The sequence below is a fragment of the Pavona decussata genome, unplaced genomic scaffold (assembly GCF_977016875.1).
Source record: "Pavona decussata unplaced genomic scaffold, jaPavDecu1.1 SCAFFOLD_40, whole genome shotgun sequence".
In the NCBI taxonomy this organism is placed as follows: Eukaryota; Metazoa; Cnidaria; class Anthozoa; order Scleractinia; family Agariciidae; genus Pavona; species Pavona decussata.
Genome location: NW_028145462.1, coordinates 659,016 through 674,700, shown reverse-complemented (window position 1 = coordinate 674,700; position 15,685 = coordinate 659,016). Strand labels below are relative to the sequence as shown.

Below are 15,685 nucleotides of genomic sequence, written 5' to 3'. Positions count from 1 at the left end.
ATTCCATCTTTTATTGCATACAGATGTATCTTTTCCAGCGAAAAAGAGGAAGCGATCAGTGTGGGGCCATGCCTGTGTCATTTGAGAGATTTTCTGAACAGAAGCTGTAATGAAAGCGATGACAGAGCCAGTGCTTCTTTTATGGATACGTCCTTCACAGAGAGGTGTTGTTAACCAACTGAGTACCACGCTAAAACACATTCCAGCGAGATGTTGTTTTAATGGATAATATTTTAACCGTTACAATTAACGGATCTTGTACAAGGAAGTTGTAGTATTACGCTTGTCATGAAAATAAGGCGGCTTATGCAAGTTTAAACCTCTACCTTTTTATCAAAAACAATAGACAGCTTAAGTTGATAGAAATTATCAATTTAAAAAAAGAACAATTAAAACACGCGACTACTGAATGCTTGCTAATAAACAAAGCAAATTTCTTGAGAGACCTAAAAAAATAACTGCCTTTGACTAGCGCGATACAGAAATGATCAAATTACTGAAGATTTTGAATGAATGAATGAATGAATGAATGAATTAATGAATGAAAGTAACTCTCAGTTCCACTTCTAAAGCACTAAGTTTGCCTTCATATGTTTGTAATAATCATCTGTTCCTGTACCTCAGGACGGTTGATGCCTGCTTTAATTGTTGCTTTTTAAGGGAATATTGGTTCCATCAAGACAGCTTAATGTGGACAGTGGTATCGTTTTATGTAAACGTATTTACCACGGTGTCTAAATGGCGGCATAAAAATTAAGGATAATTCACACAGCGAGTTTCAAATTTCTTTTCAAATAGTTGAATGTTATGATGACACTTATGCTTGTCTTTATTCACTAAAGAATATTACATGCAATAGATTGTTAGTGCTTATCCGTTAATGGATTTATTTCCAAGAAAAATGATTGTCCAATGATGCAAAATCAAGCAATAAATTAAAAATAACCTAAATTCGTATTGTAATTAAATTTGTTTTGTTTAGGCTTAGTACAACGATGTATAAGCGCTATAGAAATATCATGATAGTATTATATTATTTTAGCTTAATTCCAAATAGTTTTAAAGATTGTATATATATAGATCTCTGACTAATAATGCACACGCGAAGTACATCTCGCGTTATCCACGCGTGGGTTCTTCACGTAAACTTCGTTGCGTGTCTCACACGAGCCCTTAGGTAAAACACAGGCATCTCATTGGCGTTTTTGGCGAGTGTGGCGACTTTGGCGACTGAAATGAACTTACATTCAGTCGATTTTCGATTTATTTCATTTTTCTCAAACCTTCATTGACTAAATCCATTAACGGATAAGCACTTACATTCTATTGCATCTTAATGAGATTCTCCCTCAAAATTCCGGCCTAAATCATCTTTCCCAGACTACTATTACTGGCAGGGGCGTAGCTACTTGTACGCACATGCGCACGTGCGTACCTGAAAAAGTCGGAAATCAAATCAAATCAGGTAAGATGAAATAAAATAAAATAAAATAAAATGAATAAAACGACAAGTGATTATGTGGCGTCATAAGTGGCTGCTGGTTGAAGATGGCACTCCCCAGGCCTTGGTGGGAACGCTAGACTTTTCTATCCCAGAATTTTAATCTACAATTGATGTAGCAGTCAAGACGCTTCTCACATACCCTGTGTCTACATGTGCTGCAAAGCGGCGCTTTAGTAGCATGAAGAGGCTTAAGACGCCACTTCGGAGTGCTATTTCAGATGCGAGGTTGTCCTCGCTATCCGTGATACATATTCACAAGCACAAGGAAGTAGACCTAAATGAGGTAATTTCTGTCTTTGCTGGAAGAAAAGACATACGGTTAGCTTTGTGTTTGTAACAGTAAACCATTACATCCATTATGCCTTTAGGAAAGCTATGCCTCAGTTTTTTTTGCTCTTGGCGATGTAGATCTAGACATGTACACTTTGATTGTTTATTTGTAGATTTATACTGAGTAAGCGCGTACTTAATGCCGCTCAAAAGCAATGATGTGAAAAACAGTGGTAAAAAGTGCTCCGGCGTTTGCGAATAAAACCCTGAGATACCGCTAGCTTGTTGGCTTAATTAATAAATGAAGGGATCGGAGCACTTCAATGAACCCAAGACAGCAGCAAAGAATGTAACGACGTAATTGCCATTTCCTATCACGCTTAAACGTACAGCATAACCTCACCATCCTTACAATAAAGAAATTTTATTCATGTCATCATGATGGCACGTGAAAAAAAAAATGGAGGTGGGGGGCTGGGGTTGCAGGGGGATTTGGAAAACTTGTGCGTACCTCTGGAAAAATCCTGGCTACGTCTCTCACTATTGCTTTTTGCCGCCGGCAAATATTTTGTTAAAGAATCCAGGAATGTTTCTCAGAAATCATGGAAGGTGTTGAATTAATAAGTTCAATTAAAACTGACTGGTACCTTTCATATTTATAGTAGAAATTCATTTAGTCTCCATAGGATGTCGAAATTTAAATAAAAAAATGTTGGCGTTTTTGAAGCAACTTGCTTTGGTTGTTTTGTCTTTACATTTTTCTAATTTTAGGCCAAGAGCGCAGCACAATATTAGTTTATCTGGAGCTATACCAAACCTATACATGCGTCAAAACGTTACAGAGCTGTACATGTTCTTTATGAAAGGAACTACCAACAGACCAAAGATATAGACAAGACAGATAATAAGCAGTCAAATGAACTTCACTCATGTTGAAGAACAAGGACAATTCATCAGTTGGATGCAATACTTTGGTACGGGTCAGGAGACTTTAAAATGTTGGTCACTAATGGATTTATAATAATGCGTTGGCGTCATTTTATTTTATTCAGTTTTTAATTCAACAAAAAGAAGCTAAACGGAACCTAGCGGTGAAAATAAAAAGACTACGGTGGTTTCTAAGACAGCTTGCTTCAAGCAGTTTTACTTTTCTTTTGTCTCAGGAGTCGGCGAGAAGCTGGCGCGCGAGCTGGAAAAAATCTCGCGCGAAAACAGATTCATCACGTTATAATTCTTATCAGCCAGTTTTTGTTTTCTTTTTTTAATGTGGCGGCCAATTTTAAGAAGCGATCAGTTTTTTATTTGAGCTGTTGATAAAACAGGTGATTAACCTTTCTTCTGATAATGGCAATTATTTCTCTAAACGTTTTATGAAACCGTACTGTTTAATTAAGGACCTAACGGTGCATGCGTTCACAACAAACGGCGTCGTTGAGTCTGGATTTAAGGATCTTTGATAACATATTGGCGATAATGAGATGCATAGTACCCTGTGCCACGTAACGCTATGGACAGCTATCTTAAAAGTAAAATGAATGAAAGCGAATTTCCACTCAATAGACTGAGTTGCTGTTATGATCAGGACTCTTGAAAGGTAGTTACAGAAGAAATGCTTACTAAAGACGCCTGCATACTATGCTCTTCTCCACCCACCGCCATTATGGAATGACAAGCATGATAGCTCAAATTGATCGTTTGTCTCACGATTGTTTCACATGGCTGTAGTTTGAATAAACAGACGTCAACGCAGTGGCGGCACCGCGAAACGACGTATGTTTACTCCGGCTAACCTAGTTGTTGATGTCTTATCACAACGCTTTATGTAGCAGTTCGAACAACGAGAGTCGAAATCTTCCAATCACTAACATCCAAAGCAAGGATGTCAAACATGGTGTTACTACTTATATTGATACTGACAACAAATCGACACAACCACCTTATCAGTGAAGACCGGCAGTTTAGCGGTCGAAACGTTGCGGTTAACACTTACAGTTATGTGAGTGACAACTGTTGTAAAAAACGATTGAATTGAACGATTATATCAAGTCGCGATCAACGACGGCTAACACCTTTCATGCATGACTTGTTAACAGTAAGCATATTCAAAAGAAAAGTTTTAGCAGTGGGATACGGTATGGACACTGCTTGAGGGTATAGAAGCGGCAATAAATGAAACCCTTTGACAGTCATTGTTTTCGCACTTGACACATCGTTTCCTTCCTCATTTGATTCGTTAAAAAATAAATATTTCTAGACATTGCAACAGGTGAAAGAACCCCGCTTTTCAGTCTTTTGTGAGGCACTGAACTATGAACTCGTATTTCTTTGTTTCGAAATCTAATTTGCAGGCGGTAATATGTGAAAATGTTTCCTGTCTAGTTAGCAACGCCACAACACTAATCAACAAGCTCTGTTACAAGTAGCTCATAGAATACAATTGTTAGCATTGTTTGGCTTTCTCTTTAGCTGTGATGTCCTCAATAATAACGGCTGTGTTTAAAGCCACCATCGGTTTGCTCGTGAATAAAGGAAGGGATAAAGCAGCAGAAAAGTTGAAGGATGGCGACGTAACAGATCAGAAATTCCGTGGCTTGATCGTGCGTGAAATCGACGATATCAAGTCGCAGTTGAAGGGCTTAGCAAGAAAAGATTTGTTAGCAAGTATCAGCTTTTTTAAAGAAGGAATCGAGTTGCTGTATGAAGTGTTTGATAAGGCAAGGCGCAAAAGGGAGCACGGCACGATGAAGGAAGAAGCAGCAGCTGGAACAGCTAGTGCTGAAGCAGTTTCTCTGGCGAAGGGAATGAGAAGACTGGAGCTTACTGACGTGGATGAGTCAGCTACGAGGGCGCTTGCCGATGCAAAAGACAGATTCAAAGATGCCCGAAGAAAAGCGACAGAAGCATTCGCTAATGAAGCTTTGGAATTGTCTGATCGCGTAGTGGCCATGCAATATCGAGTAATGTCGACAATATTGGAGACAGTAGACAATCCCGAGGTCGCATTAGCAGCGTGTAGAGTGTGCATTGAAGAGCTACACAGTCTGTCAGCTGTTAAGGAATGTTTTACTGTCGAGCTTAAAAGTGGCTTCTGGGCTCGGTTTAGAAAAGAAGAACGAAGGGCGATCATTTCGGCCACTTGTCATGTGAATCGCACCATCTACGATGTTATTCTGATGGTCAGTTTTAGCAACAACCCGCTGTACGACTGGCCTTGTGTTGATACCGGGGAAGAGAAAGTGGATCTGCTCTTTGATGGAAGAGTTTCTAAAGTGTTGCAGAAACAAGGTATGGAGAACTACTGTGTCACACCATGGTCATTTGGTCAGGAGGGTGAAGAGGAGCACAACCTGAAGGATCCTACGGATATCGCTACAAACGCAGATGGACAGTTTATTATAACAGACGATTCGGATAAAAGTGTGAAAGTGTTTGACAGCAGCGGAAAGTTTGTTCTCCAATTTCACTTTGAACGTAATGACACTGAGACGGTCTTACATGTTTACGATGTCATCACTGCTATGAACAATAGCAGCATCTATGTACTGGTCGAGCCGGGGAGGTATGGGGCTGAGTGGGAAGTTCAGATATTCAGTCATACCGCTGACCTCCTACACAAGTTTCCTGTGAGAGAGGGCTTGGGCAGACTGGCAGTCACCAATAACAAAGTACTGATACTGACAGATTGGAGGATTGTGCATGTGTACGAGCATGAGGGGAGATATGTACACAGCTTTGGAGAAGGGATACTGCAGGATGCAGATGATATCACTGCTGGTCCTGATGGTCAGGTCATGATACTGGATGGTTCCTGTGTGTTCATATTCACCGACGATGGTAAACAGCAGCGTAAATTCAACATTAACACCAAAGAAGATGAGTACTGTTGCATTGCATGTCATCCATCTGGTGAATTTGTTGTCGTCGCTGGATGGGAACAAGAAACAAGGCACCTGTGTGTGGCAATATACACTAAAGATGGTGAGTTCGTGAGGAGAATAGTGGTAACTGAAGGGAAGAATTTTTCTTTAACCGGGATTACAGTGAGCATGGAGGGTCACATTGCTGTGGCTGTTACAGATACCCTTAATGGCAAGGTAATTGTTCTCTAGAGTTAGTGACTCTGAAACACAAATCAACATTTTTTTAGTGAAAATTAAAACGAAGGAAGTTTCATGAAAACAATTAACTTCGCGACAATTCAGGATTATCAAGTGACTATGAAGACAGCCATTACTGCTTAGCTTTCGACTGTAACAGTAACTACGTTTACTGATGTTTTAACTTTTGTTGTTTTTTTTTCTTAGAGCTTGTAATGTATAATTCAATATCATTTGTGATGAAGAAAACTTACGAAAATATACAAGTTTTAAAATAGCATAAAGAGTGTAGGTATATTGAGGGTGTACTCTTTTAGAATAATTCTGGTTTTTCTTATTGTGGTTTAGGAATAACGGAATACACACAATTTATTTCTGCAAAGAATGCCACTTTGCCTATTCCTATGTACTCCTTGTATTCCTATTACAGAATAGTCCCAAAAGAATGCTCCCCGAGTCATCTTGCCACTCAGTGTAATCCAGTTATTAATCTTATTAGAATGGTGAGATGGCAATTAAGGTTTATAGTTAGAACCTTTTTATTTTATAAAGTTTGCCTGGCCTTAATTGTTGTAGATGTTCAAAGGGTTTTTTTTAAAAACAGTTAATTATTTTGCTGCTATGCAGTAATGTTGCTGTTATTTTAAACTCATCGAGGAGCCTTGAAAATAACCAATCAAGGAGCACAACTTTTAATTAGCTGCCCATGTTTTTTACCTGTTATATGGCAAAGGATGCCAGCATTTCTCATTTTTGAAAACTCTTTAATTTCTTTAAGTTATCTTGATCCTGATAAATGATTATATTTTTGACAAACTATTTTCATGGAAACTGATAAATTATTTTCCTTACTAAGTAATTTGAAGTATTGTGAAAATTATAGTTGATTTTCATCTGCTTACAAGTATGAGTAGTGAAAAATTTTCCCAGGAATAGATTGACAGCTCCACATGCAACTATTTTCCTGGCCAATAAGACATTAGCGACACTTGACTGTTTTGGCAATTTTTCCCATTTTACTTGGCTTCAACAAGAGCGACATCTCTGTTCAATGTTGAGGATTTACACTTGTTGATTGTTCTTTGTTCATGGCCTTTGTAATGGAGGGAGAATGCATAGGAGTAAAATCATGTCTGCATATCGGCCCAAGCGAGTCCCCTGTTCTAACAATTTGGCCAGGATTGTATAATGAAAATATACCTGCATTGTGGGACAATTGAATCAGATCCGTGGGTGTTAATGATTTGATTTTAAAATACATGTCCATGCAGTTGATATATTGTGGATTATTATTTTCTTATTTTTATTCTCCACAAAAATGTACTCACTTATACACTTATCACTAGTGACTGGTGCTTGTAATACAGTTTGTAGCAAGAGAATCATTTATTTGAGTAATGTGGCTTTCTTAAGAGCTGGAAAGAATTTTGAGACCACATGATCTCATTTCTGTTGAAACAAAAACGATTCTTAAATTGAGGTAGTTAAACCACTGGTCAGAAATATTAACTTTTATTGAAGTGTATTTATTGCTTTATAATCTTGTGTAATCACTGTGTATACTAATGAACACTGATATTGGCCTTAAGTCACTAAAGAGAGTTTAGAAAAACTGTAGTGGTTGTTTGAGTTGACATAAACATTGAAGTTCTGGCAAACCTACCGTGGTTATATCGTGTAATTTAACAACTCATACAAGTTTGTAAATTGTACAGTTTTCGTTGTTACAATAAAGGTTTACTGGTATATTTGTTTTGAAGTATTACAGGGGAAGTTATTTGGCATAAAAATTCCCATTTTATTTTCCTGGTTTGATTTTCACATAAATAATTTCAAGTTTTATTCTCAAGATTGAAATATTTTCTTTACTGTCGACTTCATAGACTGCCCCTCTGACAACCTGCTGTGTAGTAGGGTGTAAAAGATTCCTCGCCGTCTTTACCGAAATACAGTGTAAATGATTTCTGAAACAGTCTCATCCCAGCGGCTACACTTGCGTTCAATAACATCTGAACTATCACACATCAACATTTCATGCACAGACTGTATAGTTAGAACCACATGGGTGAAGCAAGGTTAAAGGCACCCGCAGTTTTTTTTTCTTCATTGAGAAGCCATAAAGTGAAACAGATGTGATGCCACTGTATTGCCTTAATTATCTCACAAAAAAATACCCCACTACCCCAAATTATTATCTTTCTGGATTCCATAGCCCATACTAAGATAAGCTTTTCCCCCATAGTAACAAAGTATGCGAAAATACTCCGTTAATTGTAGGCACCATCATTAAACATAGAAAATTAGAAGATCCTTTAAAAGGGAAGTATCATGGGTTTTTTTTTTACCTCTTTTGCTAAAAATGTTGAATTAAGACCTTCACTTTGCTACAAAATAATTCTGGAACGACGACAGGAACAACTCGTCCTCTGTTCTAGCGCATTTTGGAAACAAAAATATGATAACTTGAAAAACATTAGCCCAACATTTTTCAAGTTTCAACTCATACAGGCCTACTCTGTCTCTGGCCAGGGGCACTAATCTACAGTCAGTATCACTTTGGGGTGATAATTTTGTGACAAAACTTGACAATTATTGTTTGTTTCTGTTGTCAGACAAACATTTTTGGGTTTTGAAATAACATCAAATTTTCATGATACTTCCCCTTTAAGATAAGGTTTTCACTTTTAGAGCACAAAGCTTATAAGTTATTTGCAAGTCTGAGTAAATTATTTCAGTTATTATTTACCAAAAAAAGGTTTCAAGTTTTTTTAAAGTTAAGTATGTCATGTATTCAAACGGTAAAACACAGACGATAAACAGAGACTAATCAACACTGTGTGTCTGTTTTCGTCGTTTGATTACGCGACATACTAAGTGTTCCTGTATTGACATCACAGCCCTATTATCCCCAGTCTCCCATCTTGCGCTGTATTGTACCCAACCGGAAAAGAAATTTGATGTTTTTATATGCCTCAAAAGCAGGGGGAAGAAAAATTGATAAGGACTCTATTTTTCTACTTTCTTATGAGAACAACATGAAGATTTGATGAAACAAATAATTTTTTTTTGTCATATACACTTAGGTTCACGCAATCACCGACGGACCACAATATGCCAAAAGAAATAACAAAAAAAAATTCAATTGTTTCTTATATTTTACATTTTATTCAGATGTTCAAGCAAATTCACCCTCCCCCCCCACCCTTTAAAAGCCAGAGGGATTTCATTTCCTTGCAGAGGCATGTAATTCATGGTAAGGTGAGGGTGACTATATGGAGGGTTAGGGTTATGTGGGTGACTATATGGTACCTTAAGTACCATGAATTACTTGCCCTTGCAGGGACATCTTTAGAGGAATTAGTCTGCCAGGGGTGTTAAAACCTTTCTAAACATCTTAATAATGATCAGCACCTTATTTCTCACCACAATATCTACTTAATCAAGCATACAGTTCAGGAGAATAAAGAAAATGATCACTACATAAAGACTCTTCATGACTCAACAAATTCACCAAATGCATGTTGACACTGTGGTTTCTTTAAAGCTACAGCTTTATACAAATACTGGTAGGACATTGTTGAGTTGCTTTGAACTTCATGAAGAAAGTGACGCTAATCATACATTGCTTTAATTAGAAATTATTTTACATTCACATGCAAACAAAACTAATTTTTATATGAAAAGTTTTGTCCTTAGCAACTCGCAAATGGCCCATTTGACTGCATAAGCTGCCCACTTTACAGTTTTTGCTGCCGACATCTTTCCCAACTTGAACAACCCTCTCAAAACATTAGCTTTTTACAAGGTAATACGTGGAAAAGAGTTTTGGGTGGGGGAGGCAAAAAGGTGCCACAATCACCTTGTTGAACAAGACCAAACTTGGTAATTTCTCGCCAATGTCTGCAATGTTGGCTACATCCACACAGATTCAACTGTTTGATTGTCTTTGCGCCGTAGATCAAAATTGACAGTTGACCGTCTCAGTGATGGCGGCTTGTTTAGGAATGGTGTCCATGTTCCTTGTATGGAAGGATTCTCTGTGTGCCAAAATTGTCTTATCCTTTGTACTTTTACTCCTGATTCATGCCTAAGTCTTTCAACCCACTCTTCGATCTCCTCTGGAGTTTTGTTCTTCACTTCCACTATTTTACTGTTGCCATTCACTAAAACACAAGAGTAAATAAATACGAAAAATTTGGAAGCGATACACCTGAACTGCAAGCCATTGCAGTAATGTCTGCATCTTAAAGGGGAAGTATCATGGCGTTTTTGATATCTTTTGTTAAAAATGATGAGTTAAGACCTTCAATCAGCTGCCAAATAATTCTAGAATGACAAACGGAAAAAAAATCAACTCAATTCTTGAAAGGAACAACTTGTTATCTGTTCTAGCACATTTTGGAAACAAAAAATACAAGAACTTGAAAAAAATTAGGCTAACATTTTTCAAGTTTCAATCCATACCAACCTACTCTGTCTCTGGCCAGAGGCACTAATCGACATTTTTATTGCACTGGGGTGATAAAAATTATTTACAACAACACTGACAATTATTTCTTTGTTTCTGCTGACAGACAAACATTTTTGGGTTTTGAAATGACCGCAAATTTGCATAATACTTCCCCTTTAAGCAGCATTCTTTCATCCCCAGTTCAAATTTATGTATAATTTTAAGTATTTCACTTCCATCATCTTCACCTCTTGGTATGGCAAAGTCAAGCAGTCTCAACCAGCCTTAATGGTCTTTATTCAACACCAATTGATCAGCATGACTAAGATAAGTACAATACACAGCCACACTTGATTTCATATGCATTTTTGTTGTGTATACACTCAGTTGAAAAAAGTTTTCCTGTGCAAACTTTCAATATTTATATTTTGTAAACAATGTAACCTGGTAAAATAATAGGATAATTTATTGGCATGTGCATATTTTGTCTTTTTCTTTGTCTGTGAGCAATATGTGAATTTTAAGCCCTAAAAACTGCATATACTTTTATTTTTTAACAACATGAAGATAAATAAGCTGATAGGTCAGAAAGCTGTTGGGTCTTATCCTTCACGGTTTATACCTTTTAAGTGCCAACGTTTTTACAATCAAGTGTACTCAACAGACCAAAAGGGTGAGACATCTGTACTACCCACGGAAGGGGGGAGGGGGGGAATGGCGCCGTGGTGAGAGCACTCGCCTCCCACCAATGTAGCCCGGGTTCGATTCCCGTACTCGGCATTATATCTGGGTTGAGTTTGTTATTCGTTCTCATCTGTGCTCAGAGAGGTTTTTCTCCGGGTACTATGGTTTTCCCCTCTCCTCAAAAAACCAACATTACAAAATACCAATTTGATCTGGAAAGTATCCCCAATTAGTGCTCTGCACTAAATACATTGACATTATGCGCCGATCAAATCGAAACTTCAACATCCCCCCACCCCCCCCCCCCCCCCCCCGCAAACCCCGGGCATTTGACTATTTTCTGTGCCCAGGAGTGGGGAATTTGACGGGTAAGGCCTTCCCAGGGGTGGGGAATTTGACCTTGCCTGGGTGGGGTGGGGAAAATTGAGCCGGAAGTGTCAGGTTTCAAATCGCTTTTTTGGGGGGCCCCGAAGTCGCTAACAGCTACAAACACGTGTTTGGACGAGATGGAGGAGTTTAGAGATACAGCATTACAAAAAAAGCTTACAAAAAAAAGGTCTTCAAAAGTGAGAGTGCTTAAATATTAATTATTTTTTTAGATTATATAAAAACGATGTAGATTTTTTATACAATGAGTCAAGCTGTGGCTTTGCCCCGCAGTGAATAGTGAAAGAAATAAACGCTGTCGAATGAAAAACCGCTTTGGCTTAAATTGCAGAATATCCTGCCACTCGAACAACATTCTACGTAGCCGGCTAACTAATTAATATGTATTTCTAGTTCTTTAAACGATGTAGTTTCTTATGCAGTGAGTCAAGCTACGCCTTTCTCCCGCATTTGTGTCTGCAGAGATTTTTAGAATAGCCATAAAACAGCAGTGAACAGTTAAAGAAAAAAAAAAAACATTGTCGAATGAAAAACCGCCGCTTTGGCTTAAACTGCAGAATACCCTGCCACTCGAACAGTCTACGTAGCCGGCTAACTCATTTTAAATATGTTATTATGTATTTCTCGTTAAACAACCTTTGCCGTGTTTCGGAGTTCAATAGAACAGCTTACACTTGCTGATTGACATTGTCCGACTTAATAAATTCAACTTCCAATCATTAGTTTCAATGTTCAAGTTGTGGTTTTTGTAGTAACTCATGACAGGAGCCGACAACGATTGTTCTTTAGGAGGGGCATTTGACAGACAAATCCGACGATAAGGTAGGGCATTTGACCACCATTTTGGCCCGAGGGGCGGGAATTTGAACGATCCAATCTTCAAAAGTTCAAATACCCGGGGTTTGCCCGGAGGGGGGATGTTGAAGTTTCGAGTTGATCGGCGCATTAAACAGTCATTTTTTTATTTATGCAGGAAAAAGCACAATCAATTGCAAGGGGTCATTTTTAAAACCACTTGAAGACAATTTATTTAATTGGACATCCATTACGCTTAATTAACTTACGAAAACAACTTACGAAAATTTGCAACGATCCTGGGATGTTTCCCATTTCGTTCTCTGACGTAAACTGTAACTTCAGGATCGTTCTTTGCAAATTCCACGATCTCCTTGTCAATGTATTCCCTGAGAGAAACACACGAGGCGATGCCAGTCAAAAGAGGTTCACGAAAAGACAAAAGCCTTTTCAACAGTTAGTGCATTACCTTATTCCTCTGCTGCTTCCTCCGCGTTTACAGTAATTAAAAACTAGCCGCTGTAACGGACGAACAAATCGACCGAATACTCTGTTAGGGATTCCAACCTGCGCCATATTGAAATTTAGAAATTAGTTCCCAGATTCTTTTGAAGTATGTTCCTCATGTAAGAGGATTGGAGTTGACAACACACAGGCAACCCAAGAGAATTTGTTTTGTGGCCACAGCCCGTTGCGTGGCAGGCGCTAGAAAGGGGAAGGGAGAGGGGAAAATTAGGCGCGAGGGGAAAATTGTGCGCGCGAGAAACGCGCGGCGCGATTTTCCCCTCGCGCCTAATTTTCCCCTCTCCCTTCCCCTTTCTAGCGCCTGCCACGCAGGCTAGTCCTTTGGGGGACTTGCGTATGTATATAAACAATAAAATAAATTTTCCTTAAGTTTTAGAACCCTGCAAATATAAATTCACAGATGAGACAAAAAAATATATTACCGCAACTTGCAAATATAATTGCAAAAACAGCACTGAATCTAGCGGAAAATTAATTTATATTTACACATTACCTAGTACAAAGGTAGTTACAGCTTGCTAGTAACACAGTCGGTAGGTTTTCTTGGTTTAATTCCCGAATGAAAGCTGATATTAACTCAGTCGACGATCTTCAACGCAGATTTCATATTTCCTGACCAGATGAATGCGATACTATAGCAATGAGTGTCACCCAACAGCATTTCGTCATCTGGCCTGGCATTTTTAATCCCCGGTAGAGGTCTTTGTCCAAGGAAACAATGCAACGACATACACCACGCCCAAACCACTACCTTTAGGATCAGATCCAGTCATGGGTTCGAGCCCCCATCAAACATGTCTGTTTTTTACTTTTCTCATTTCTCCATTTTTTTTTCTTTCATAGGAATAATGGAGAAAGAGAACTTGACGAATATCGGTGGGTGAATTTTGTTCAATCGCTAAAATGACGCCCGTAAAATGAAATGTCCCATGGCGCTCCCCAAGATTCGGACGGCTCTTTCAGTTTAACGAGCCTGTTCACAGTTTAAATTCAGGTTTGCGCTGTACCAGATATCAAAGATGTTGCATACCAGAAATTTCGGGGGCTGGTCACAGGATAAAGCCTGAACTATGGAGGAAAACTGGATATGCTATTAATTTTACTAAGGAAGCGAGAAAGAACTAAAGCGGTAAACCCTTAATTAAAATCAAGGCTCCTAACACCTTAAATTGTTGTTCTTAACATGCTGATCACAGTTTTATAATAATAATGAGAGTCACCGAGCTCGTTCTTGAGTTACAACCACTTAAAGCTAGATTTAGGGGTGTCTTTAACTGGTTATACTTTTGCTATCAGGGTGACCTATTATGTCGAGAAAACGACCATAACTTGTTCGCCCAATGATAAGGCATTTGTTTCATTCCATTACTGTTGTATCAACTGATAAAAAGTGGCAGTATTGATCTGTTAAAGTATCAATGTTAGAAAGCAATGCTAGCCATATTAAAAGCTCACCTCGGGTTGGCCTTTGCCATAACTGATGCAGTCATTCTAGTATTGGACTGATATCAAGAATTGGCATCCCTCTAAAATACTCAATTAGCACTAGCACCGATAGTTTACTGTTCTATTCTACTGTCTACTCATAGAGGAGGACTGCTACGAACCGTATGCTGGGGAAGCCGTGCGCAAATGTTTCAAGGAAGACGAGATTAGGTTTGAGCTTTCTTGCATGGATTACAACAAAAACAACGCAGGCTAGCACGAGTACGTCAAGTGCTTTGAAGACGAGGCTGTTACCTGTGATACACCCATCTTAAAACACTTCATCGCTGTTTTGTGCGCATTTCAGCGGCACATACAGGGAGGACATGGCAATTTTGAAGAGAGGGTTGAACAACTCAAGCCTAAACTGTAAACAGGCTCTTTCATGGTTTCTGATAGCATTTTGGGTGAGGAAGGACAGAGCCCATTTGCCTCAAAGTAGTTTATCATCTACTGTATTTAATTGAATACCGAAACTTTAGCTACAGTGTGACTTTCGGGTAACATCTGCTGCATATGAGTTTATTAATTGTTGGCACTTTATTACTATCGCTATAATGAAGATTTTCCTTTACTGCACTCTATGATTGGTTCGCAAAACTCACGCCACTTTCTCAACCAATGAGAAGCAAAATCAAAACCAATCGTGACTTGTTCATGCGTGTTTTCCCGCGCTTGGTACCGCCCGCGCTACTTGGTGCCTGCTACCTGTATGATTAGTTCATTTTGCTGTTTGCTGCACTCTGTGATTGGTTAGCAAACTCACGCCACTTTCTTAACCAATGAGAAGCAAACCCCAAATCACTCGTGACTTGTTCGTAAGCGTTTTCCCGCGCTTGGTGCCGCCCGCGCTATATGTATTTGCTTTGCATTCTGATTGGATCATTTAACCTCTGCAAAAGGGTAAGCATACTAACTGTCTGCTTGTGCCAATTTTGACCCTCTAGTACTACTAACTTCACTTAAACAAAACTGCTACTGAGAAGTACTTTCTAGTGATTTTGCTTATTATGCTGTACAAGGTGGTTCCAACCGGATGGAGTCCGTGGTTGAAATTCTAACGTGTGACCATTCAAATGAAAGCAGCTGAGCAGTACTTTCCTGTGGTGCTGCTAATTATTCTGTACAGGGTGGTTCTAACGTCTGAGTCTGTGGATGAAATCCTTACGTGTGACCATTCAAATGAAAGCTACTGAGCAGTACTTTCCCGTGGTGCTATTTATTATGCTGTACAAGGTGATTCTAACTTTTGAATTTGCGGTTGAAATCCTGAAGTGTGACCATTCAAATGAAAGCTATTGAGCAGTACTTTGCTGTAATATTGTCTATTTTATTCTATTTATCAAGATAAAATCCTAAAGTGTGACCTTTCAAATTTAAGCTAGTTACTGAGAACTTCTTTGAATGTTGAGGTTTTGTTCCTTTTTTCCAAGTTATTAAAATTATGTTACTCTGAATCTTGTCTTTGCATTCGGAGGGAAACAGTTA

The 15,685-nt window shown here is 38.6% G+C and overlaps 2 protein-coding genes and 1 long non-coding RNA gene across 3 annotated transcripts in view; 1 reads left to right on the top strand and 2 right to left on the bottom strand.

The window, feature by feature from the left end:
* Positions 1-15,449, bottom strand: part of LOC146483053 (uncharacterized) — a 258,284-nt gene extending 242,835 nt beyond the window's left edge. Inside the window, exon 1 of the long non-coding RNA XR_014863966.1 lies at positions 15,339-15,449. This is a non-coding gene — a long non-coding RNA (uncharacterized LOC146483053). The remainder of the gene's footprint in view (positions 1-15,338) is intronic.
* On the top strand, positions 4,246-5,992 carry LOC146483055 (uncharacterized). Its single transcript, XM_085106220.1, has one exon. The coding sequence runs from the start codon at positions 4,246-4,248 to the stop codon at positions 5,881-5,883; it is 1,638 nt and encodes a 545-aa protein (XP_084962346.1). The 3' UTR covers positions 5,884-5,992.
* LOC146483054 (large ribosomal subunit protein mL43-like) lies at positions 9,784-12,763 on the bottom strand. Its single transcript, XM_085106176.1, has 3 exons — positions 12,657-12,763; positions 12,470-12,576; positions 9,784-10,034 (listed from the first exon to the last, which is right to left on the bottom strand). Exons 1-3 carry the CDS (start codon positions 12,761-12,763, stop codon positions 9,784-9,786), a joined length of 465 nt encoding a protein of 154 aa, XP_084962302.1.
* Positions 15,450-15,685: the final 236 nt, after the last annotated feature.